Source organism: Microcaecilia unicolor, chromosome 11, assembly GCF_901765095.1.
Source record: "Microcaecilia unicolor chromosome 11, aMicUni1.1, whole genome shotgun sequence".
Lineage (NCBI taxonomy): Eukaryota > Metazoa > Chordata > Amphibia > Gymnophiona > Siphonopidae > Microcaecilia > Microcaecilia unicolor.
The window spans coordinates 71,572,717-71,599,401 of record NC_044041.1 but is presented as its reverse complement, the minus strand read 5'-3'; the positions used below and the strand labels follow the sequence as shown (position 1 = coordinate 71,599,401).

The following is a 26,685-nucleotide window of genomic DNA, read 5'->3' as shown; positions in this document are numbered from 1 at the left end:
CGTATTTTATGGCTGCCTTTGTGCATCGGGCCCTTAGTGGGTTTAACTGGGCTGGTTCCTCTCCTGCCTGGTTAAACCCTTTTAAATATCAGCACTTATGAAAAAAAAATAATTTAATGAAGTAAAAACATGTACACTTACTAAAAAGAAGACATTTCTAGCTGTGATTGTAGAAAATTTGTTGGTAGGATGTACCAAATACCTGTAAAACCCAAATGGTACTATCATCTAGGGTACAGGGCAACCTTGGCAAATCAGCCGTGTGCCTGCCCTGTCATCTCAGATTTATCTGCAGTGCTGGCTTTAAGGAAGAGGAGAAAGAGCAGTGAGGAGCTGGAGCTCAGCCCCCTTCCTATTGCACTACAGAAACAGTGGCTTAATGGGAAGGGTATAATCTTTCTGCTTACCTTTTTCTTCCATGTACCCTTCACTCCAGGAACTGCCTCGTACAGTCTGTTGATGGCTTCCCTGTAAGAGAAATCAAGGGCTATGAACTTTAAATCATGAGAAAAGAGGCCAAGCTTATGAGGTTCTCCTCCAGTACAGATATTCAAGAGTAGGAGGAAGAAGCAAAGAGTGTGTTGGGGGTCACCAGTCACACTACACAGTAACATAGTAAATGACGGCAGAAAAAGACCTGTGTGGTCCATCCAGTCTGCCCAACAAGATAAACTCATTTTACATGGTATGCGATACTTTGTACAACCGAGTTTGATTTGTCCTTGCTATTCTCAGGGCACAGACCTTAGAAGTCTGCCCAGCACTCTTCTTGTACTAAAAGTTCTGAAGCTAACGTTGAAGCCCCTTAAAATTTACACTCAAGCACATCCATATCTATTCAGTCACTTGCTTCATACCTTGACAGTCATGCTGGAGAAGGATGGGCAGACAGAAAAGATTTAATAATTCATCACCACTCCATTCTTCTCTCTGAACACAGGCTGAGTTTGTATATGGGTGGGGGAGTTCAGGGCTCTGCCCTCCTAGTGTGTAAGGTGCAGAGAAAGAGGTTTGGGGGTAATGCAAGGCTCACAGGATCTATATGAGGGGAGAGAGGGTCTGGGAATCTGCACTCATAGGATGTTTATGGGGAGAGGAAAGGTTTGGGGGTGTACACTCACAGGATGTATATGGGGGACGGAGGGGCTGGGGCTCTATTCTTGCAGGGTGTATAAAGGCAGAGAGATTCTGGGCTCAGTTGTAGACCAGTGAGCCTGATGTTGGTGCTGGGCAAAATGGTAGAGACTATTATAAAGAACAAACTTACAGAGTATATATGGATTAATGAGACAAAGAGGGGCATATTTGAAAGGGACACCCAAGTTTTGCTGAGGACGTCCTCGCAAAACATCCCGGTGGAGGGACAGGGAAACCCGTATTATCGAAACAAGATAAACGTCCATCTTTCATTTCGATAATACGATTGGGGATGCCCAAATCCTGAAATTTAGGTCATCCTTAGAGATGGTCATCCCTAGACTTGGTCGTTTCTGATTTTCGGCGATAATCAAAACCAAGGACGCCCATCTCAGAAACGACCAAGTGCAAGCCCTTTGGTCGTTTGAGGAGCCAGCATTCGTACTGCACTGGTCCCCCTGACATGCCAGGACACCAATCTCGCACCCTCAGATTTACCACCATAAGTGTAACAGGTAGGGGGGGGGGGAAAGGCCTGGGTCCGCCTGCCTGAAGTGCACCGCACCCACTAAAACTGCTCCAGGGACCTGCATACTGCTGTGATGGACCTGAGTATGACATTTGAGGCTGGCAACAAATATTTTTAAAGATGTTTTTGAGGGTGGGAGGGGGTTAGTGACCACTGGGGGAGTAAGGGGAGGTCATCCCCGATTCTCTCCGGTGGTCACCTGGTCAGTTCAGGTACCTTTTTGTGCCCTGATCGTAGAAAAAACAGGACCAGGTAAAGCCATCCAAGTGCTCGTCAGGGACGCCCTTTTTTTTTTACATTATGGGTCAAGGACGCCCATGTGTTAGGCATGCCCAAGTCCCTCTTTCACTACACCTCCAGAATGCCCCCGTGAACTTTGGTTGTCCCCGCAACGGAAAGCAGTTGGGGACGCCCAAAATTGGCTTTCGATTATACCGATTTGGGCGACCCTGTGAGAAGGACGCCCATCTTCCGATTTGTGTCGAAAAATGGGCGTCCTCTTTCGAAAATGAGCCTGAAAGCCAACATTTATTTATTTTTATTTATTGCATTTGTATCCCACATTTTCCCACCTCTTTGCAGGCTCAATGTGGCCTGAAAGCCAACATGGATTTAGTGAAAGGAAATCTTGTCTCACCAATCTACTACATTTGTTTGAAGGGGTGAATAGACATGTGGATAAAGATGAGCCGCTTGATATTGTGTATCTGGATTTTCAAAAGGCATTTGGCAAAGTACCTCATGAAAGACTCCAAAGGAAATTAGAAAGTCATGGGATAAGAGGTAATGTCCTATTGAGGATTAAAAGCTGGTTAAAAGATAGCAAATAAAGAATAGGTTTAATGGTCAGTATGCTTAAAGGACAAAGGTAGATAGTTAGGTTCTCCAGGGGTGTGTGCTGAGACTGCTGTTTTTTAACATTTATAAATGATATAGTGATGGGAATAACTAGTGTAATTAAATTTGCTGATAACATAAAATTATTCAAAGTTGTTAAATCGCACGAAGATGGTTCAAAATTGTAAGAGGGCCTTATGAGACTGAAAGACTGGGCATCTAAATGTCAGAATGAAGTACAAACAGGCGTATGCTACCACCTTTGAGTACAAAAGTACACAGTTTTGGAACGCACTACCCAAGGCCCTAAAAACCATGACCAATCTAACCAGCTTTCGCAAAGCTTTGAAAACGCATCTCTTCAACAGAGCCTACAAAAGTCACCCTCAATGAAACAAATCATTCCTTAAACCAACCAAGTACACCAAACCACCTCTCTCACAACCTTACCTAACACCTTCTGCCTAAATTCCTCTTTCACCTCAGCTTATGATCGAACAACTGTTTTCTTAGATCATGTAATGACGTCCTCATTTCCACACTCTGTAAGCCACATTGAGCCTGCAAAAAGGTGGGATAATGTGAGGTACAAATACAATAAATAAATAAATAAATAATGTGAGCAAGTGCAAAGTGATGCATGTGGGAAAGAGGAACCCAAACTACAGCTACGTGATGCAAGGTTCCACATTAGGAGTCACTGCCCAGGAAAAGCATCTAGGTGTTATCATTGATGATACATTGAAACCTTCTGTTCAGTGTGCAGCAACGGCTAAGAAAGCAAATAAAATGTTAGGAATTATTAGGAAATGAATGGAAAACAAAAATGAGAATGTTATAATACCTTTGTATCGCTCCATGGTGCAACCACACCTCAAATACTGTGTGGAGTTCTGGTAACCGCATCACAAAAAAGATATAGCGGAATCAGAAAAGGTACAGAGAAGGATGATGAAAATGATAAAGGAGATGGGATGACTTCCCTATGAGGAAAAGCTAAAGCGGCTAGGGCTCTTCAGCTTGGACAAGAGATGGCCAAGGGGAAATTTTATGTTGAAGAAATTGCCAAAACTCTATTAAGGCTGAAGGTTAAGGCGTTGTCCCAGCAAATAAGAAGATGTATTTGTAATGAGAAAATGTAACATTTATAACCTGTTCTCTTTAGTTACACACAGAATATGCTTTTATCTTTCCAAAATAAGACATCTATCACAAATACTGGTCAGTTTCAGACCTTCTTCAACCTCTCTTATCTATAGGCCTTTCCTTGTCAATTTAGATAAAGAGGTCTGTAGTAAATATTTCTGTTTGTTCATTCTGGCCTTCTCCTAGTCAGTAGACTATTGCAACAAGATATATTATGCAGCTCTAATAAAAAGACCAGTTTTACTGATCTTGTGCGATACAATGAATGTTATTTCTACAAATGTATGTATATTCCACAATATGCTAACCACTGTTACCACATCCTCTAGCAATGAGTTTCACAGCTTAACTATTCTTCGATTGAAAAATATTTCCTCCCCTATTTGTTTTAAAAATATTTCCATGCAATTTCATTGAGTGTCCCCTGGTCTTCATACTTTTTGAAAGAGAAAATCAAATCACTTTTACCCATTCTACACCACTCAGAATTTTGTAGACCTCAATCATATCCCCACCCCCCCCCTCAGCCGTCTCTTTTCCGAGTTGAAGAGACCTAACCTCTTTAGCCTTTCCTCATATGAAAAGCGTTCAATCCCCTTTATCAGTTTGGTCACTCTTCTTAGAGCGTTTCTAATTCTATATCTTTTTTGAGATACGGCGACCAGAACTGAATGCAATTCTCAAGGTGAGATTGCACCATAGAGCGATACAGGGACACTATAGTATTCTTGGTCTTATTTACCATCCCTTTCCCAATAATTCCTATCATTCTGTTTGCTTTATTGGCTGCCAGCACACACTGGACAGAAGAATTCAGTCTATTGTTTGCAATGACACGTAGATCTTTTTCTTGGGTGCTGACTCCTAAAGTGAACCCTAGCATCAGGTAACTATGATTTGGATTATTCTTCTTTAGATCTTAATAAAGTACCTTTTTGGACATCCCTTAACATGAGGTTTTTGGTCTCCTCCACTGTTGTGTGTTTTGTGATTTATCCGTAGAGGACAGTTCTTCTGTGCTTTGTTCAAGATGGTCTCATTAGTGTTCATCCCTTTTAGATTGGATGTCATTTTTTGAATTACTTTTTTGAACATATAATTATTTATATATGTTTTTTCTTTTTTTATATCAAGAATGCATATGTTTATTGTTATATTTTTATGTATTATTTTAGACTCCTGAAGAAGGTCATATAGGCTGAAACACGACTCATGTCGGGTTTTGGTGAAGATCTTAATGAAGTACCTTTTTGGACAACCTTGAGGTGAGGTGTTTGGTCTCCTCCACTTGTGTGTTGATTGGATTATTCTTCCCAATGTGCATCACTTTGCATTTGTCCACATTAAATTTCATCTGCCATTTGGATGCCCAGTCTTCCAGTTTCCTAAGGTCTTCCTGCAATTTTTCACAGTCTGCATGTGTTTTGACAGCTTTGAATGGTTTTATGTCATCTGCAAATGTATTGACCTCACTTGTGGTTCCAATTTCCAGATCATTTATAAATATGTTAAATAGTACCAGTCCCAGTACAGATCCCTGCGGCACTCTACTGTTCACGCTCCTCCATTGAGAAAAATGGCCATTTAACCCTACCCTCTGTTTTCTTTCCAATAACCAATTCCTACTCCACAAAAGAACATTGCCTCCTATCCAATAACTTTTTTTATTTTCTCAGGAGTCTCTCATGAGGAACTTTGCCAAAAGCTTTCTGAAAATCTAGATGAACTACATCAACAAGCTCATCTTTATCCACATGTTTATTCACGCCTTCAAAGAAATTAAGCAAATTGGTGAGGCAAGAATTCCCTTGGCTGAATCATGGTGACTCTGTCCCATTAAACCATGTTTGTCTGTCATGGGCATTTTCGAAAGAGAAGGGCACCCATCTTCCAACACAAATCGGGAGATGGGCGTCCTTCTCTCAGGGTCACCCAAATCGGCATAATTGAAAGCCGATTTTGGGCATCCTCAACTGCATCCCGTCGGAGGGACAACCAAAGTTCACGGGGATGTGTCGGCACCATAGCAAAGGGGGGACTGGGGCGTGATTAAGAGATGGGCGTCCTTGGCCAATAATGGAAAAAAAAGGGTGTCCCTGACGAGCATTTGGTCGACTTTACTTGGTCCATTTTTTTTCACGACCAAACCTCAAAAAGGTGCCCAAACTGATCAGATGACCACTGGAGAGAATTGGGGATGACCTCCCCTTACTCGCCCAGTGGTCACTAACCCCCTCCCACCCTAAAAAAAATAAATAAATATATTTTTTTGCCAGCCTCTATGCCAGCCTCAAATGTCATATCCAGTTCCATGACAGCAGTATGCAGGTCCCTGGAGCAGTTTTAGTGGGTGCAGTGCACTTCAGGCAGGCAGACCCAGGCCCATCCCCCCTACCTGTTACACTTGTGCTGGTAAATGTGAGCCCTTCAAAACCCACTAGAAACCCACTGTACCCACATGTAGGTGCCCCCTCACCCCTTAGGGCTATGGTAGTGGTGTACAGTTGTGGGGAGTGGGTTTTGAGGGGGGTTGGGGGGCTCAGCACCGAAGGTAAGGGAGCTATGCACCTGGGAGCAATTTGTAAAGTCCACTGCAGTGTCCCCTAGGGTGCCCGGTTGGTGTCCTGGCATGTGAGGGGGACCAGTGTACTACAAATGCTGGCTCCTCCAACGACCAAATGGCTTGGATTTGGTCGTTTTTGAGATGGACATCCTCAGTTTCCATTATGGCCGAAAACCGGGGACGACCATCTCTAAGCTCGGCCATCTCAACATTTAAGTCGACCATCTCTAAGGTCGCCCTAAATTTTGAGATTTGGGCGTCCCCAACCGTATTATCAAAATGAAAGATGGACGTCCATCTTGTTTCGATAATACAGGTTTCCCCGCCCCTTCGCCGGACGTCCTTAGAGATGGGCACCCTTAGAGATCGTCGTCTCCGTTCGATTATGCCCCTTTATGTGTTCCACAATTTTATTCTTTATAATAGTTTCCACTATTTTTTCTGGCACTGAAGTCAGGCTTACTGGTCTATAAGTTCCCAAATCACCCCTGGAACCTTTATTAAAAATTGGCGTTACATTAGCCACCCTTCAATCTTCAGGTTCTACAGACAATGTTAATGACATGTTACAGATCATTAACAGTAAATCAGCAATTTCACGTTTGAGCTGTTTTATAAGAACATAAGAACAGCCATACTGGGTCAGACCAAAGGTCCATCTAGCCCAGGATCCTGTTTCCAACAATGGTCAAGCCAGGTCACAAATACCTGGCAGAAACCCAAATAGTGGCAACATTCCATGCTACCAATCCCAGTACTCTGGAGTGTATATCATCTGGTCCAGGTGATTTATCATTCTTTAACTTGTCGATTTGTCTCAGTACATTTTCCAGGTTCACCAGGATTTCTTTCAATTCCTCCAAATTGCTACCCTTGAAAGCCTTTTCTGGTACAGGTAGATCCCTTACATCTTCTTCTTTAAAGACTGAAGCAAAGAATTCATTCAGTTTCTCAACTATAGCTTTGTCCTCCCTGAGAGCCCCTTTTGCTCCTTGATGATCTAACAGTCCCATGGATTCCCTCACAGGCTTTCTGCTTCTGATGTACCTGAAAAAGTTACTATGAGTTTCTGCTCCTGTGGCAAGTTTCGCTTCATATTCTCTTTTAACCTTCTTATCAATGCTTTGCATCTAGTTTGCCAGTGCTTATGTTGCTTTTTATTTTCTTCATTTGGATCCTTTTTCCATTCTTTGAATGATGTTCTTTTGGCTCTAATAACCTCTTTCACTTCACCTTTTAATCACGCTGGCTGTTGTTTGCTCTTCTTCCCACCTTTGTTAATACTTGGAATACATCTGGTCTGTGCTTCCACAATGGTATTTTTAAACAATGTCCATGTCTGATTTAAAGTCCTAACCTTTGTGTCCGATCCTTTTTAGCTTCTTTTTAACCATTTTCCTCATTTTATCATAGTCACTCTTTTGAAAATTAAATGCTGCTACAGTAGATTTCCTTTGTGACTTCACTCCAGATATCGACTCAAATTTGATCATGTTATGAGCACTGTTTCCCTGTAGACACAACACCATTACCTCTCATACTATGCCCTGCATTCCACTAAGGACTAGATCTAAAATAGTTTCCCCTCTTGTCAGTTCTTGGGCCAGTTGCTCCAAGAAGCAATCATTTATTACATCCAAGAATTTTACCTCCCTAGAGCTCCCTGATATAATATTTATTCAGTCAATATTGGGATAATTGAAATCAAATACTTAATCATAAACATCTATTCTCTTCCAATGTGAACCTGAAATTACATAACAAAATATGTGGAGAAAAAAGACCTCAGTCAGTAGAAGTCATACTATTTCAGCATACAGCTGACACATAAAAGTATGCTCACTAGTAATCATAGGTCAGAAAAAAAACTCCTGAAGTCAAATGAATAATAGAAATAGTGAATCAAACTCACATTAGGGTAACATCAAAGAGACTTTAATCATCTTTATGGTTTGTTTTTCAGTGAAAGGAGAAAGTTCAAACTTTTCAAAGCAGTAATCTCACAATCTCAGCATAAAGAAGATTGAAATACTCATCCAGCATAAATTCAGTTCACTGATGATAGTTGAAATCCCAACAGAATTACCCTTCAGGGGAACATCACCAACATTTAGCCTAGCTGCTTCAAAATGGCTGCAGAAGACAAAGATGCCAACAAAATAAAATATCACATATTGACATCACAGCAATAAATTGACCAGTTGGGTCACAGAAAAGCTTTCCACTACAAAGCTGTATTCAAACCCCGCGGAATCACCGTCTACAAACAAAAAATCCAACATTGTTCCTTCTGTCTCAGTCAGTGGCAAACATTCCCTCGACGATCCCTTCAATTTAACTGTTCAATTACCACACAACGAAATGAAGAAAAATCATGATTGTACTCTAAGCTATGTGGTACTAAAGGTTCAAGGTCTTTCTGTGCAGACACATAATGTCTATGCTTTTGCTTTATCAATCTTGTCTTCAGTGGTCGTGACGTCTGTCCTATGTAATATAAATTGCAAGGATAGACCAATAACTATCACATTAGACGATTCACAAGACGTGCAAGATTTCAAGGTTATGATTTTGCCCATTTTACTGTCAGTAAATGGAGACATTTCCATCATCAAATCACACACAGGTCACATTTAGAATGGAAACCCCAAACTTCCCTACCCCACCTACTTCCCTCTTGTTTCCAAACTTCTGCCAAATATAATTGATCATTTAGATTAGAATTGCATTCATAAGACAACAAAATATCCAAATTCTGATAGCATAGATGCACCATTAACAGTCCAAGATGTTTCTTTATTAGATGCACTATATTTGAGGTATATGGGCATTGTATTTCATTGCAAAGGTCAAAATATTTGTATCAGAATCTACAGTTTTATCTCTCAACAAATGTTCTCTGTGATTAAACAATACTCTCTTGGCAGCTTTAGCCTCAGCTTTAATCGTATAACCCCTAGCTGTAAATTTTTCATGCAGAGTAGATGCCTTATCTTTAAAATCAAGTGTAGATGAACAAATTCTACAGTAATGTAGAAACTCAGAAAAAGGAATACTAGATCTTGAATGAATCGGATGCATGCTGGTAAAATATTATGATCAGTAGGTTTCACAAAAACAGAAGTACAAAATGCCCCTTGATCATAAGTTACTTCCACAGCCAGAAAGGAAATGGTACGGGTGTGCCACTGAGATTCAAAACCCATTATTATACTGTTGCCCAATTTGCCAGCTTTCTTAATTTCTGTAAACATTTCTTCATCTGTCTGTTTCTTCTGTCCTGGCGGACGGTAGTATACTCCTTCCCTATGCATATAGAATTTCTGTCCATAAGGATTCCACGCTGCTATCTGTTTCATGTAGAATGTTTATTTTGTTTGGCTGAATTCCCTCTTTAACATATACTGCACCCCCCCCCCCCCCCAATTTGGTCCACTCTGAGGGGCATTTTCAAAAGTGTCCAAGTTGTGATTTGGACATCCTTGCAAAACGGAGAAATCCAGGGGCAGGGAAACCCGTATTTTCGAAAGAAGATGGACGTCCATCTTTCGTTTTGAATATTTGGATGCTTTTGACATGGATGTCTTTGGTTTCGGAAATCGCTGAAAGTCAGAAACATTCATGTCTAGGGACGTCCAAAATCCTTAAATTTAGACGTCCCTAGATTTGGACGTCCCTAGACATGAATGTTTCTGACTTTCGGCAATTTCCGAAACCAAAGACATCCATGTCAAAAGCATCCAAATGCAAGCCATTTGGGCATGGGAGGAGCCAGCATTTGTAGTGCACTGGTCCCCCTGACGTGCCAGGACACCAACCGGGCACCCTAGGGGACACTGCAGTGGACTTCATAAAATGCTTCCAGGAACATAGCTCCCTTACCCTGTGTGCTGAGCCCCCCAAAACCCACTACCCACAACTGTACACCACTACCATAGCCCTTACGGGTGAAGGGGAGCACCTAGATGTGGGTACAGTGGGTTTGTGGTGGGTTTTGGAGAGCTCGCTGTTTCCTCCACAAATGTAACAGGTAGGGGGGTATGGGCCTGGGTCCGTCTGTCTGAAGTGCACTGCAGTACCCACTAAAACTGCTCCTGGGACCTGCATGCGCTGTCACGGACCTGAGTATGACATCTGAGGCTGGCACGACATATTTTTAAAGATGTTTTTTGAGGGTGGGAGGGGGTTAGTGACCACTGGGGAAGTAACGGGAAGTCATCCCCGATTCTCTCCGGTGGTCATCTGGTCAGTTCCAGCACCTTTTTGTGCCTTATTTGTTAAAAAAACATGCCCGGGTGAAAACATCCAAGTGTTCGTCAGGGACATCCTTGTTTTTTTCGATTATGGGTCAAAGAAGCCCAAGTGTTAGGCACGCCCAAGTCCCGCCTTCGCTATGCCTCTGACATGCTCCCTTGAACTTTGGACTTCCTTGCGACAGAGTGCAGCTGGAGATGTCCAAAATCGGGTTTCCATTATTCCGATTTGGACGTCTCTGGGAGAAGGACGTCCATCGTCCGATTTATGTCAAAAGATGGACGTCCTTCTCTTTCGAAAATGAGCCCATCTATCATTGTAACACAGTGTCTCATTGATTGTCCTACTTCCACTAGGTCTCTGAGATGCCTATTATATCTACCTCTTCATTTAGTGCTATATACTCTAACTCTCCCATCTTATTTATTAGGCCTCTAGCATTTAACATAGTAACATAGTAGATGACGGCAGAAAAAGACCTGCACGGTCCATCCAGTCTGCCCAACAAGACAACTTGTTGGGCTACTTTTGTGTATACCCTACTTTGATTTGTACCTGTGCTCTTCAGGGCATAGACCGTATAAGTCTGCCCAGCACTATCCCCGCCTCCCACCACCGGCTCTGGCACAAACCGTATAAGTCTGCCCAGCGCTATCCCTGCCTCCCAACCTCCAGTCCCGCCTCCCACCACTGTATACAGACACTTCAAATTGTGTGTTTTCCTTGACCCTACAAGCTGCTTAGAAGTTGACAGGGATCATTTGCATCCTTTACTACGCTGTTCTCCTGGCTTTCTTTCACCATTATTGAGACCTCTCTATTGGGATTCCCTAAATGTCCTGCTATAGAAGCTGCTCTATCTCCTTTTTAATTGTTAGCGCCAGTGACCTGGTTCCATCCTGGGTAAGATGGAGTTCATCCTTTTGGAATAGGCTTCCCCTTTCCCAAAATGTTGCCCAGTTCCTAACAAATCTAAATTCCTCATCTCTTCACCATCGTCTCAACCACATGTTGAGACTTCAGAGTTCTGCCTGCCTCTTGGTTCCTTTGCATGGAATGGGGAGCATTTCTGAAAAGGCTACCCTGGATGATCTGGATTTCAGCTTTCTACCTAAGAGCCTAGATTTTGCTTCCAGAACCTCCCTCCCACATTTTCCTATGTCATTGGTACCCATATATACCAAGACAGCTGGCTTCTCCTAAGTACTATCTAAAATCCTATCTAGATGAGGTCTGCCACCTTTGCATCAGGCAGGCAAGTGACCAGGCGATCCTCCCGTCCACCAGCCATCTAGCTGTCTACATTACTAATGATTGAATCATCAGCCACAACAGCTTTCCTAACCCTTCCCTCCTGGGCAGAAGCCCCTGGAGATACATCCTTGGTGTGAGAGGATATTGCGTCCCCTGGTAGGCAAATCGTAGCTACAGGATTATTTCCTACTTCACCAGGGTGATGCTCTCCTTTTAGCAGACCTCCCCTCTCCAAGGCAGCACAGGGGCTGTCAGACTGGAGGTGGGACTTCTCTACAATGTCCCTGTAGGTCACCTCTGTGTAACTCTCTGTCTCCTTCAGCTCCTCCAAGTTTTCTACTCTAGCCTCGAGCGGATGGACTTGTTCTCTGAGAGCTAGGAGATCTTTGCATTGAGCATACACATATAACCTCTCACCAAACTCTGTAATGAAAACTCTCCTTTTGCTATCCTAATTAGAATAACTGACTATAAATTAAGACTATAAATAAAGAGATGTGCTAGGAGTGGGTGAGAATGAAGACTGAACTAGGCACTGCTATGCCTTCTAGAGGCTATCTGTTAATGCTGTAGACCATGACAGTTAAGTTTCTACCTCTGGCAGAAAGTTCAGGTTTAAAACTATGAGGAAAAGGGTTTTACACTATGGGAACTAGTTAATAAAGTTTGCTTTTCTAAATTCAAACTGTATTTATCAATAAACCTACAGTTTCTCTTTTATCCCTAATCTTTAAATCGCCAAAGCACAGAGCAAAATAATGTTCACTTACCCAGAGAAATATCCTCTTCTCTCAGAACTTCTCAGAAAGCAGAGTCTGGGGGGGTCTGCCCTTACAGGGAGTACAAGGTGAAGGGGCTGGGAGAGTCTGGGGGTCTGCCTTTACAGTGTGTATGAGGAAGAGGGGCTAGGAAAGCCCGGAGGTTTGCTCTGTTACGGTGTACAAGGTGACGGGGCCAGGAGAGCCTGGGGGTCTACACTCAGGGAGTGTACAAGGTGAAGGGTCCAGGAGATCCTAGGGGGTCTGCCCTCACAGGGTGTACAAGGTGAAAGAGCCAAGAGAGCCTGGGGGTCTTCTCTCACAGGGTGTACAAGGCAAAAGATTAGGAGAGTCTGGGACATGTTCCACCCCTTCCATTATTGACTGGTTTGAAGGGGCTATATGACAGAGTGGTAGGCCAGTGCTGCCATCATTTGCTTGCTTGGCCTCTTAGTTGGTGGTCAATTGGTCTTTCAGTGTTGTGCATGTTCTGAGGTTGTTTTTATATTCTTAAGCTTGCCTAATTCTTGTAGATTGCTCTAGAACTGGAGGTGGTTGGTGCCTTGGAAATATAGAAACTGTCTTTATTCTCTTGAGAGCTTACACAGCTGATGAATAATCTAATTCTTTGGAAATATTTACAGCTTGTGTGCTTGCTAGGTGGTCTGAGACATTGAGGTTTTGTTCTTGTGAATCTAGCATCTAAGTGAGGTGTTCCCTCTCTCTACTTCCCCATGTTTCTTCTGTCCTTCCTTCCATCCTTCTCTCTGTCATTAGTATAGGCTCTGTGGTTGCTTGAATAAAGCATCCCTAGTATTGAGCAAACTCCTTCCCTGTTTCCAGAGAGGGGTAATTTGTGTTGAGTTTAATTCCTCCAAATGTATTGTAAAGATGGCTCCCATGTTCCCTGCTGCTTTTTTTCAGGCTCGCTCTGGTCTCTCTATATATTTCAAGTCTTCTGATGGCCCTCTCTGACATTTCTTTCTCCCCCAGTTTTTGCTCTGTAAGTAGCCTCTGGCCTGTATTTGATCTTAGAGATCTCTCCCAAATTGGCAGACAGAGAGAGTCAGGTTTCTGCTGGGTGACAATAAGTATGAAAACCTAATACATTCAGAAAGAAAGACACGTACCTGGTAACCTGTGTACGTGTATTAAAATCCAGGGACCTCATGGATCTGAGCACTTCTATACAGCCCATATACTATGAGAAAATGAGAAAAACTGATTAGACTCAGGATTCCTTCTACTTCCCAAACAGGTTCACACAGGACCAGGTCAAGAGGCTGCGACCCCCTCCCTCCTCCACACACACACACACACATATATTGAGGTAAGTCGATGATGTCAGAGGATTTTGGCATCCTTTACCTCAGGCACCTTGAGCCAGTACCTTACCTGGCTCATGACTTAAGCTGGCCCTGGGTTCACAGTAACACTTGTCATTCCTAGTGGTTAGGGTGGTGGACTTTGGTCCTGGGGAACAGAAGAACTGAGTTTGATTCCCACCTCAGGCACAGGCAGCTCCTTGTGACTCTGGGCAAGTCACTTAACCCTCCATTGCCCCATGTAAGCCGCATTGAGCCTGCCATGAGTGGGAAAGCGCGGGGTACAAATGTAACAAAAAAAAAAATTCCTTCCCCTCCTCCCTACGTCCAAATGACACATGTGATCCCTCCTACACCCCAGAGAGACTCACAGCCATCTTGCCCCCTGCCCCAATCAGACAGACACGATACCATTGTCTGCCCAGTTTCCTTGACTGTTGTCGCAGTGATAGTGAAATGGGAATGTGGAGGGATGAAGCAGGGGAAGATTTGAGTGAATAGAATGAAGGGCTAGTTAGTTTTGTGTTCATGTATTGGTGTGGGGTTTAGGAGTGGAATAGTTGAAGTAAAGAGTCAGGAGCTAGATAGTGATTTGGGTTGTAGAAAGGAAGCAATCAATCAATCAATCAATCAATAAGTGTCATTAAATCTATGGAAGCATGTCCAGAAAGATAGCGAGACACAGAGATACTAAGTTACCCATTTCCAGGCTGGGTTTTGAACTTGCATCCCAAATTTGCTATACCGCCCTTTCTGAGCACTCAAGTCAGGGTGGTTTACAATAAACTGAAAATAACATAAAACCAAGAACAGAAAAGAATTCCATTAATGATAGGAAAGAAACACGCAAATCAAGAACAAACACACCTAAGATTAAAATAGTTAAATCCTGAAAACTAAGAAATAACTGTTGCTGAGTACCAGAAGCTTGGGAAAAATAAAAAGTCTTAAGCAAAGGTTTAAAGGTCTTAAAGGAGAGTTCGGCACGGATGGACGGAGGTCATTTCAAAGATTTGGTCCTAAAAAATAAAAAGCAGTATCCCTAATGGATTCAAGGTGGGCCTGTTTGGGAGCGGGGAGGACTAATCAACGAGAATCTAAGGAGCGAAGGAACCTAGAAGGAGTATAAGGAATGGTCAGGGTAGAGACAAAAGCAGGGAAACCAGTTGTCAAGGCCTCTTAAAGCATAATAGCTTAAGGCTTTAATATCCAAGAAGTGTAACCTTGGCATATCAGCACACCCAGAAGTCTCTTTTTTTTCTGAAATTTATTTTATTGAATAAATGTAGATAGTTTACTCACAGTCAGTAGATGTTCAGAAGTTCATGCCCCAAGGTACGAGGCTTCGTAGTTCTGATAGCTGTAACAGTGGATGGAAATCTGAAGAAAGGGAGCTTTTTGCAGAGGTGGGAGAGTCATTAAATAAATGGAAGCAGTTCAGAGATGGGATGCTGGGTTGTGCAATATCTTGAGAGAAAGAATGAACGAGGTGAAAAGATGAGTTTTCTTCAGGGGAGCAGAAGGACAAGTGCTGTCCACAGCAAGATGGAGAATGTGCCTTCTGGAGACAGGGAAGTCAAGAAATGCCCCACACAAGCCCAGGGAGGGGGAGGTAAAGGGGACAATAAGGACAGAACCTGCCACTAGGTAGCAGAGGTGATTCCAGAGGATTGGGGAGAAAGGTCAAACCCTAGCTGACCCATCAGGACAGAGACAGGAGAAATAATCAGGAAATAACAGTAGGTAGACAAAGAAGCCAAGCTTGGCTGAGAAAGGGAAGAGGTCTTTGTAGGAGAATAGACCAATAATAACAAGTTTTATACAAACAAGCAGGAATGACTGCATTACATATCAATATATATAAATGGCGAGTGTCGTACTCACTCGCAAATGCGCAGTAGAGACTCTCTCTGCCCTGCCCCCGCGTCAATACGTGATGATGAGGGCGGAACAGAGAGGGTCTCTACTGCGCATTTGCGAGGGACACCGCCGTCGCTAACACTCCCCCCACCCGGAGTCGCCACCGCCACCCACCTTCCACCCGGTCGGGCCCTCGCTCCGCTATTGAAACAGCGAGGGCATGCAGCACACAGCTCTGCTGAACTGCCGTCGGCCTTCCTTCTTCTTCTCTGCCTGTGTCCCACCCTCGACGATGTTACATCACACGAGGGCGGGACACAGGCAGAGAAGAAGGAAGGCCGACGGCAGCTCAGCAGTAGAGCTGTGTGCTGCGTGCCCTCGCTGTTTCAATAGCGGAGCGAGGGCCCGACCGGGTGGAAGGTGGGTGGCGACGGCTCCGGGGGGGGGGGGGGCGAACTCGGAGGGGGAGCGGCAGCGACGAACTCGGCGAGGGGGTGGGGGGACTTTCAACCCCCCCTCCTATACTAGCCCGTTTTTACGGGCTGAACGGCTAGTAAGACTATATTACATACAATGCATTGCTCATATATTATTGCAGTGAATGACTGCAGCAGTGAAAATCCTTAGAAGTGAGGATAACAGTAAAGGCATTAAACACATTTTAGGGCCACACTATGAAACTAGTGTAAGTCTGCTGGGGGGAGGGGGGGGCAGAACACCAGTGTAAATAGGCTCTATGAACTAAACAGAGGACCTTGAAAAAACCCTGTTAGGAAAAGGTAGCCAGTGAGGATGGAGGAATAACGGGGGTGATATGATCCTATTGTTTGACTGAGCAAAGGAAACAGGCAGCAGAATTATGCAAAGTATGAAGACGCTTCGTCTGAGAATTTGGCAAACCAGCAAAGATAGAATTACAATAATCCAGTTTTGAAATAACATAGGTATGAACCAGTGAGTGTAGAGTGGAAGCACACATTGGCGCTTGTTTTTTTGCTTAACTATAAGCTTTTCATGTGAAAACAATTTTGAAAAGCTCACATTTAAGGAGCAGAAGAACAGCTATGATGTGTGCCTGCTCATCCGGGTTTGGATGGGCATGCGCACAAGAGCTTTGCTTACCGCAAAACTCTTGTGTGCATGCGCCAGGCATGTTCCTCCCCCCTTGCACAGTGCGCATATCATTTGCATGCTGTTAACATTGAGCATTGGGAAGTTATTTTTGTGCACTGGTTCCACAGTGTTTTCCAGCACTGTTCCCTATAGCACCAGAGTTCTGAGCATTGGCTCATAGGTTTGTAACTGAGGCAATAGAGACCTAGATCAAAGGCCTGTCAGTGAGATTTACTCCTTGGCTTCCCTGGTTTCCACCCACTGCTCTAACCATTAGGCCACTTGTAGTAGAGAATGACAAGGGGACAAAGTTTGTCTGTGTCCCCGCCCCATCCCCGTGGGCTCTGTCCCTGCCCCTGCCCCATCACCGTGAGCTCTGTCCTCGTCCCCACCCCATCCCTGCGGACTCTGTCCTCATCTGCACATTCTGTATGTGGATAAGACCCTGTGGGTTCTATCCCTGTCCCAGCCCTGTCCTCACAGGCTCTGTCCCTGTCCTGTCCCCACAAGCTCTGTCCCAATCCCCATCCCCCTGTTGTTCTCTGTAGTGGAGAAGGGACATTCTGTATGTGGATAAGACCCTGTGGGTTCTGTCCCTGTCCCAGCCCTGTCCTCACAGGCTCTGTCCCTGTCCTGTCCCCACAAGCTCTGTTCCAATCCCCATTCCCCTGTTGTTCTCTGTAGAGGAGGAGGGACATACTACAGTATGTGGATAAGTGATTGAATTACACCATAGAATGAGAAAGAGATTAAAGAACCCATTTACTAAACTGCATTGTTTGATGTAGTTTTTAACACCCAATGGGCAGGGACTGCATTGTTCAGTTACCACAGAGGTCATTACTGTGAATTCTGTTATCATGGCAGATAACACAAAGCAGTTAATGTCACCTCCAGAGGTGTAGCTGACTTTATTGCACAGTGATGGCCATATCATTAACACATAGAGAAATTTTTCCTCTGTGTTAAAGGTATGGCAGCCTCCCAAAATGCTGAGAATGCCCCCAACCCTGAACTTGGAGGTTTTGCAGTTTTTGTTTGTTGATTTTGGCTGTTACTGTTCAGTCACTGCCAAATCTTAGTGCACTGTAGTAAATAGGGTCTGAATGTTTTTTTGTGTACAGATTTACACTCAAATGTGCATCACAGGAATGTAAGAACTCAAATGGGTTAACTGCCAAAGATTTAATGCTACACTACACACTGACCCTCCAGCCCCACCCCCGCCCTATCCCTGAATTATCTGCTCATATTAATGCTACATTGACTCCCCCTACCCAGATACCCACAGGGATTAATGTCACTCCACACACTGAACCCCCTGTCTCTGAGTTAACTGCCAAGATTTAATGCTAAACTACACACTGATCCTCCACCCCCACCCCCACCCCGCCCCCTCCCTGGATTATCTACTCAGATTAATGCTCCATTCCCCCCCCCCCCCTTCCCTGGGGTATCTCCAGAGATTAATGTCACTCAATACACTGACCCCTTTCTCTGGGTTAACTGCCCAGATTTAATGCTGCACTACATACTGACCCCCCTCCCCTCCCCCCCCATCCCTGGATTATGTTCTCAGTCTAATGCTGCTCTATACACACTGGTTCAGTTACAATCTCTTGTCTCCCTTCACCCATACCATCAAAGCAGTTTAGAAGGGACAATATAAACCAGAGTCTGGAAATTGTCATTGTTACTGTCCTCTCTGTGCACTGTAATTTTATTTTACTGTTGTTACTATTATCTTGTTTTTTATTTTTAGCTAAACTGCTAAATGTATCACTTTGGCAACACACCGATATGCCAATAAAGTTATCTGAATCTCTAATTCTTCAGATAACTTCAGATACTAAACTAATGGGAGACAGGAGTACAGGTTGCACTCTTGTTCTTAACCCTAACCTGAACAACAGCTTCTGGTGTCCACCGCAGTGTGGCTGGACCAGCTCAGTTATCATTTGCTACCAGAAATGCTAAACATGCCACCTGAGGCTCAGATCAACTAAACAGATTAAGCTAGTCCTGGTTCTGTCCCATTGCATACACAGACTTGTACTTCTCATTTTCCCACTAACTTCCCAAAACAGGGCTTCCCAAACCTACCAGTTAGGTTTTTCAGATGTCTCCAGTGAAGATGCATGAGATACATTTACATACATCAAAACCCCAGTATATGCTAATTTAACCCTTGCACATTTGTTGGACATAGCCTGAAAACCCAGCTAGCTGTGAGGTCCCTGGAACAGCAGATCAGAACTACGATCTATGCATAGATTGGGGTAAGACAGCACTGGGTCAGCCTGTTCGATCAGCCTGGGCTGAAGTCTAGATGCTGGTGACTGCTCAGAGGGGCTACCTATCCTCCCCACACATTTCTGAATTCTGTTTTCCCCAGCTGCCCTATCAATCGGTGCCTCAAAGGAAACTCCACTAGGCCTGGGTTTGAACTACCATCCCATTGAATTGTGTGATCTGTAGTCCTGCTTCTTCCATGTGAACTCAGCACTGTAGGGCCCAGAATGCTTCAGGAGAGGGCATCAAGGTGAGGACTTGCCTCCAGTAGCAAGAGTTCAAATTAAAGGTCCTCAACCAAAATACCAGAAAAAGCCCATAAAGTAAGGGGGGTATCCACACCAAGGTATATCCCCCTATACTTCAGGAGCTTCTTGGATGGAATTTTGCTTCTAACTCTCCAGGAAAGAGGTCACTGGGCAAGTGTCCTGCCTCTGCTTCTCTGACAGCATAGTGCATAGCTAGGTTCATCACCCTATCTGGATTAAACTGGAGAAGCTGGTGCTGTTTTGGTTTTGCTCCATTCCATGCACGGAGATGTCATTCTGATTTCCTTAAGACAACCAGGAACTTCATATATAAGGCTTAACTTAGCCGCTACAGGTTGATCTGGGTAAGCTTGTGACCCTGGGGAGGGAATCCTCTCCTCTCAGCTCCTGGGTCCCAAATAATGACACAGGGACAAAGTTTGTCCCCATCCCAATTCCCACCCCATCGCTACAACAGTACCAAATCTCATTTGTACAAAAAGCTAGTGATTGTCTTTTATTGAAAATGACAGAACTAGTACAGTGGAGTTTGAGTTTGCGGGGACAGTCGGGGATGGGGTCAAAGCTTTAGGGATGGGGTGGGGATGGGGACAAACTTTGTCCCCGTGTCATTCTCTATTCCCAAACAAAACAGAGAGAAGAATGAACTTACCCGCACAATGTAGGAGACCCCAGGCCCCAGGACCCTCTCTTCTGGGTGCAGCCAACCTTGTGCCGGTTTGTTGATGAAGCTCCCCTTCCGGTTCCACTCTTCCCCTGCCAATTTGATGCCCTCCACACGCGCTGCCTTCCTGCTCCCTGTCCCTCCCCCTCCAGCACGGAAACGGCTCATCACCTGCAGAGAACAAGGAGTGGAGCAGACAGGTTCACAAGCACTTAACATGGCAGCAAGGCTGGAGCCCTGGCCTCCTCCTTTAGCTGGGGGCAGCTCTTTGCTGTTGCTGGAAGGACTACGACTCAGGAACCCTGAAGGATTGGAGAACTTCCACTGAGGCATCTTGGGGATGAGGATGCAGAAGGTGGTGGCAGGTTCCTGGTCATCAAGCAGGTGGGACTCGCTGAGTGGGGGACAAGGATGGGTGCTGGTAGGGGCCGAGGAGGCGATTGGGGATGAGGACACTTTGCTGCTCATGTTGCTGCCCTGTGCTAGGCCCTCGCAGGATGTCACAGAGTCATTCCGAAAGCGATCGTACTTGAGTTCTGTCAGCATGCCCTGCTGCTGTGTGTCTGACTGAGGGCTTTTAGCGAGTTCTCTCTCTCTCCTTCGCTCTCCTGCCCCCATCCCCCCCTCTTGGGAGGCTCAGCTCTCTCAATGATGTCATGCTGTTATTGCTCATCTGCCAGCAGACTGCAGCCTGTGCTGGACTCAACTAGAGAAGAAAACAAGTAACTGAGAGCAAGCAGCAGCTTCCCCTGGGGTGCATCCCTGGAAAGCCGGCTGGAGCAGGCTGTGGCTCCTGCTCTGAACCCACAAATATTTCTAAGAGACAAAGGGGCCAATATTCAGACCACAGGATAACCACTGGGCTGACTCCCACAGTCGACGCCAAACCCAGATATTCAATACCAGGCCGTTTCCAGTGACCGTCATTGAATATTCAGTTTATTTTTGGCCGGTTTCAGCTTAACCAGCCATGTCAATTATTCAGCGCTGGCTGGTTAAGCTGAAGCCGGCCAAAGATAGGCCTGCTATTTTGGCGGCCCAATTTGGCCGCCAAACTTAGCCGGCGATGCACTGAATATTAGCAGATAGCCAGCTATATCACGCAATATAGCCGGTTATCCGCTAAGCGCTGACTGCAAATATTCAATAGAAGATAACCGGCTATCTCCCACCGAATATTTGCAGATAGCCTGTTAAACGCTATTTAACCGGCCAGGACCCATTCCTGGCCAGTTAAATATCGGGCAGAAAAAAGCTCATTTTCAAAGCACATAGACTTACAAATTTACATATGTTGTAAGTCTATGTGCTTTGAAAATAAGCACCAAAGTGTCAGCCACGGTAAGCACAGCTCCTGTCCTTTCCCTAGGAAGAGTTCCTTGTAGGCTTACCATATTTGCAGAGACAAAAAAGAGGACAAAAAATATTTAAAATGGTTGCTACCATTGCTAAAGAAATATTTAATTTTAATCGTAGTAAATGTGTAAATGGCTTTTAGTTAATGAACACACATCAAACAGTGACTGACTTACAGTACAGCAGTGGACAATAATCTACTTTTCAAAAACTTCCAGATATGAACTGAGTCTGAGCCCAAGCATGCTTATCAAAAGAGCGGATATCCCTCAACAACTTTGACTGGCTTCTGAGATACATGTGAAAATCTTTGTATTACATTTGCTTGAAGTTGTGCTGCATGAACAAAATTCCTTTGACAGATTCTACCAGCAGGAAACAGAGGAGATCAGCAATGCCAAACTGCCTAATAGGACAGAGATGGTTGCTCTCATTATGTGGGTAGGTGTGTTGGTCATAAGCACATAAAAGAAAAAGAGGATGTTTTCCTAAAAATTTAAAAAAAAACCCGGAGGACATATCTGAAGATGTCCAAAAAGAGAACAGGTCCTCTTAAAAGAGCACATATGGTAACCCTAGTTCCTTGGCATGCCTCTGGGTCATTCTAATGAACGCCACTTCCTTCCCCAATATGGTTGCACTGCCCTAGTATTCCTTTGCAAAGCTAGTTTAGGTCAGAAGAAAATTAGAGGCTGTTTTCTATAACCTTTCCCTGACTACTTAATTACTTTCTGGGATACTCCATGGAACAGTAAAACTTCCTGAATCAGAGATGTCAAGGGTGAGCCATCCCAAAGACTGAGATTAACCTTCCAAAGAGACTTAAAGCTAAAGATTGAGAGGTCAACAGTCAAAGCAGGGGCGTAGCCAGACAGCAGATTTTGGGTGGGCCTAGGCAAGAAGTGGGTGGGCACCAAATGTTCTCTCCCCCACCCCCACACCAAAAAAATATCTCAGCCGGTGGGAAAATGCTTCTCTCCAGTCTTCACCTTGGTAGTCTGCAGCAGGCATGTGCTGAAAACTGAGCATGCAAAGGTGCCAGTATTGTGGACAGCAGCATTTTCATTACCATGTGCTACTGTTGGATGGGCCTGAGCCCTAAGTGTGTGGGCCCCGGCCCACCCAGGCCCACCTGTGGCTACGCCACTGAGTCAAAGTGATGTAACCGGCCAGAAACAGCTCCTAGCCAGTTAAATCACCTGTGCAGGGGCTATCTGCTAATTTTCAGCAGCTCTTAACTGGTCATCACTTCTGAAAATTAGTGGTTAGTGCCTAAGGGAAACCCAGATATTTTGGGGGTGTTCCAGGGACTGAGTTGGCACTTGGTCGGTTAACTTAACCAAAAAGGTTTAATGCATAAATGGGACCACATAAAAGTCAGTCCTATCTTTATGCGATAACTCTTAGCTGGTTAACTGCTGAATATCGGTCTTAACTGGCTATGCATTAGCTGTTTCCGCAAAAAAACAGATATTCAATGCTGAAGCCTGGACAGGGCCTGGCATTAAATATCTGGGAATAATCCCGGTGGCCCTGAGCACCACTGGCTGAATAGTGACCCCTGAGATTTTTCAGGGGATAAATTGAGAAAGATTAAGGGGCCCTTTTACTAAGGTGCGGTAGGCCTAACGTGGGCCTACTGCACGGTGAAAGAGCACTACCATGGGACATGATGATGCATCCCATGATAGTTTGGCTATCAGTGCACACCAGGGGCGTATCTAGACCTGACATTTTGAGGGGGCCAGAGTTAAAATGGGGGGGCACTAACCCCACATCACCCTGCATCGAGTTAACTCTGCAGTTCCCACAGTTCCACAACCCACACAACACCAGCATCACTTCACCAGTGTCCCCAAAGTTTTTTGTTTTGTTTTGGGGTTTGTTTTTTTTACCTGCAGAGTCTGGACTCTCAGTCTGGACTCTGGAGTGGACAGCAGGCAGGGCAGTGTGGAGCCTGGAGGACTACTGGAGCTGCTGCTGCTGCAGTGATAGGCAGGCTAGGCAGCGGATGGTGGCTCTGTTCAGTGGTGGGCTCTTCAGTGCTCCAGTCCTCCTCCTCAGGTGAGTGGCAACTGGTTGGTGAGAAGTTCGCGAAACCGAAGTTGTGAGGCACGAGGCGGGTCAAGGTGAGCAGCCAGCCAGGGCGGCAGTGAGGCATGACGAGGCGGTGAGCAACAGGGCGGCAGCGGGAAGAATTGTGGAGTCGGACAGCTGCTGACCTGGACCGGACTAGATCAGGCCAGACTTCGGCGGGAAGGACCCTGTGGACATCACGTTGTCACAGAAACAGAAGTGTGCGGCCGTGTGTTGCTGATCTGCAAGGGCAAGCTTCTGTTTCTGTGAGTCTGACATCCTGCACGTTGTATGTGCAGGACGTCAGATTCACAGAAGTGAAGCCTGCCCTTGCAGATTCGTGCCGGAGAACAGGACTTGTTTGGCTGGCGGCGCCAGCAAAGGTACCAGCGGTTGCGGGGGAGGGTTGGCGGCGGGAGGGGGGGTCGAAGGCATTGGTGGTAGGGGGGGTCCAGGGCCAATTGCCCCGTGGCCCCACACAGATACGCCCCTGGAGCATGCTACTTCCATGGTAAAAAATATTATAAAATTTTTGTCTGGGGGGCAGACAGTAGGCATGCCTGCGCTAATTGGGTAGTGCAGGCACATTGCTACATGCTACCTGATTAGCACGGGAGTAGCGTGGGAGCCCTCACTGCCTCCTAAGTTTCAGAACACGTGTACTTGAAGCAGGGGCGTATCTAGACTTCGCTGGTAGGGGGGTCCAGAGCCGAGGTGAGGGGGCACATTTTAGCCCCACCATGTGACCCCCCCCCCCCCCCCCCCGGCGCCGCCAGAACCACCTCCAACAACTGTGGCCCACCACCCACCCGATGACCCTCTCGACCGCCCGACGACCCTCTCGACCCCCGCCCACTGTCGCCTACCTTTGCTGGCGGGGGACCCCAACCCCCGCCAGCTGAGGTCATCTTCCTTCGTTCGTTTGGGTTTCTTCTTTCTGAGTCTGACTCTGACGTGGACATCAGTCAGACTCAGAAAGAAGAAAGAAACCCAAACGAACGAAGGAAGACGACTTCGGCTGGCGGGGGTTGGGGTCCCCCGCCAGCAAAGGATGTTGACAGCAGGTTGGCGGTGGGAGGGGGGGTTGCGAGGGTCGTCGGTAGGGGGGTCCAGGGCCAAATCTATGGGAGCCCTGGCCCCCATGGCCCCATAGAAGATATGCCCCTGACTTGAAGGTACAAGGAAAAGGGATGGGGCAGGGAGAGGCAGTACATAGAAATATATATTTATTTATTTATTATTTATAAGGATTCATTTACCACCTTTCTGAAGGAATTCTCTCAAGGCAGTGTTCAGTAAGAATAGATCAAACATAGATTTCTTCCTACTGGCTGGGTCACTTGACGTTTCTTCTCAGAGGCTTGTCTTTCATGAAAACAACAATCAAGGTCAATGTACTAACCCTGGTGCTCTGTTGAGTAAGAGAAGGGGCTGAAAGAAGGGCTGCCAAGAGACACAGTCGACTGGGGCAGAACTGGACCGCTGTGTCCCCCCCCCCCCCCCCCCACACACACACACTCAGTCTGCTGCCCCCTTACTTTTCTGTCTCTGACTGCTGCTCACTCTGTCTGTCCTCTCCTGCTCCTGTGTGCCAGGAGTCGGGACCTGGATGATTGCATTAACGCAATATCACGTTAATGCAATCATCGGTCTAAGGAATTTTGCACCCCCCCCCCCCTCAGCAGCCCTGGCTCTAAGAGAGTGAGAAAACCTTCAAATGAGTGTGACACACTTCTAATGAGTAAGATTTGGCATCTGTGCTGTACATCTGGAACAGTACAAATCATTCCTCCCTGACCTCTCCCCTCCTCTTAGATGACAAGCAGGTCAGGACTGCTACATTAACACTTGATCTGTCCAAAGATCTTTCAATCTCTAAATATTCCTTAATTTACTAATGAACTGGTCCATAATTTTACCACTCTGAGTAAGAATTTCCTTACCAGTCTGCCTGAATTCATGATCTAGGCCAGTGCTCGTCAATGCAAGGCCTGAGAGCCAATGGCAGCCCCTGGATAGACCTGAGAGGTGGCCTTCATCATCATTCTGACTTTTTTCCTGCTACTCTCTGCCTCTATACCCAAGATCATGACAGAAAGGGGAAAGAGGATGGGAGGAAAAGCTGCATGCATGAAGGACAAGGCATTTCTCAATTGTTGAAGAGAATGTATTTGGAAATTCCCATCTCCTCAAGGATACACCCAATAAAAAGTCTGAAGGCAGGCCAGCGAGGTGGATATCATTGACACGCACTGATCAGCAGTGCTGTGGCCTCACATGGGAAGGTATTTGGTTGCTCTCCTTCAGCTCCTTTGGATCCAAAGTGGCCCTGACTTAAAAATTTGTGAAGACAACTGATCTAGGATGTTGTAACAGGCTTTAAGTATTAACCCTTTCTCCCTCTCTCTCTTTCTTGGGCTCCCTCCAGCCCCCCTTTTTTTTTGCCTCTTCAAAAGGTATCACTCAGTCTACCACTGACACTGTGTATAGCTTAGTCTTCTATTACTCTCATTTTGCATTTACAAACTATCATGTTCTTATTTATAAAGGTAGATGAACGTAAAATAATCAAGACTAATTTACTCACATTGTCGTTTGTACTAGACAGATTGTGTTTTCTAGATTGTAGGAAGTGTAGAAATCATTGGCTCTTGGTTTTATCTTATTTCTAGAACTGACGTGTATATTTTTGTATGCTCTCTCCTTCCTTCCCTCCCTTTCTTTGGTTTTGTCTCTCCTTCCTTTCTTCTCTGTTTTCCTGCTCATCCCTTCCCCCCCTCTGATTTGGTTCACTTGGGGAAGCCTGCCAGAGCACTCAGTGATGATCAATAAATCACAGTAATAGAATTACATCCCTGGACTATCTTATCAAGTCTTGCAGTTCTCATTTGAAGGCTCCATTTTCAGAGCCCACCTGATATATTCTGCCTGGCCAGTCTACGGGGAAGAGAGCCTAGGAATCCTCAAAGACACTCCGTTCAGGCCTGGCCTTTGCACTGTATCCTCATCTAGAGAAAACAGGCTCATCAAACTTTGGAAGTGGTCCTAGTTTAACAGAAAGATGAGGAAGTTAATGTGGGAGGGTAGAATCTGTTCCATCCTAGGCTCGCCAGTAGTGGATGGCTCAGCAGTGGATATCTAAACCCCCCTTCACTGAGGTAATTTGTGTTGAGTTGAGCTTGCCTGATAAAAGTATGAGATTTTTTTTTTTTTTTTTTGGTGTGGCTGGTTGAAATTCACCGGCAGATTTTC

General features: G+C 45.2%; 1 protein-coding gene across 3 annotated transcripts in view; it reads right to left on the bottom strand.

The window, feature by feature from the left end:
• SHC2 (SHC adaptor protein 2) overlaps nucleotides 1–26,685 on the bottom strand; it is a 67,181-nt gene that overhangs the window by 24,978 nt on the left and 15,518 nt on the right. For 2 of the 3 annotated variants that reach the window (XM_030218347.1, XM_030218346.1), the window contains exons 1-3: nucleotides 19,990–20,551; nucleotides 13,609–13,679; nucleotides 408–468 (exon numbers count right to left, since the gene is read on the bottom strand). In XM_030218347.1, the coding sequence (XP_030074207.1) occupies nucleotides 408–468; nucleotides 13,609–13,679; nucleotides 19,990–20,547 (690 nt within the window). In that variant the 5' untranslated portion in view covers nucleotides 20,548–20,551. Of the gene's footprint in view, nucleotides 1–407; nucleotides 469–13,608; nucleotides 13,680–19,989; nucleotides 20,552–26,685 lie in introns of those variants that run through there. The other variant, XM_030218348.1, reaches the window with a different exon arrangement.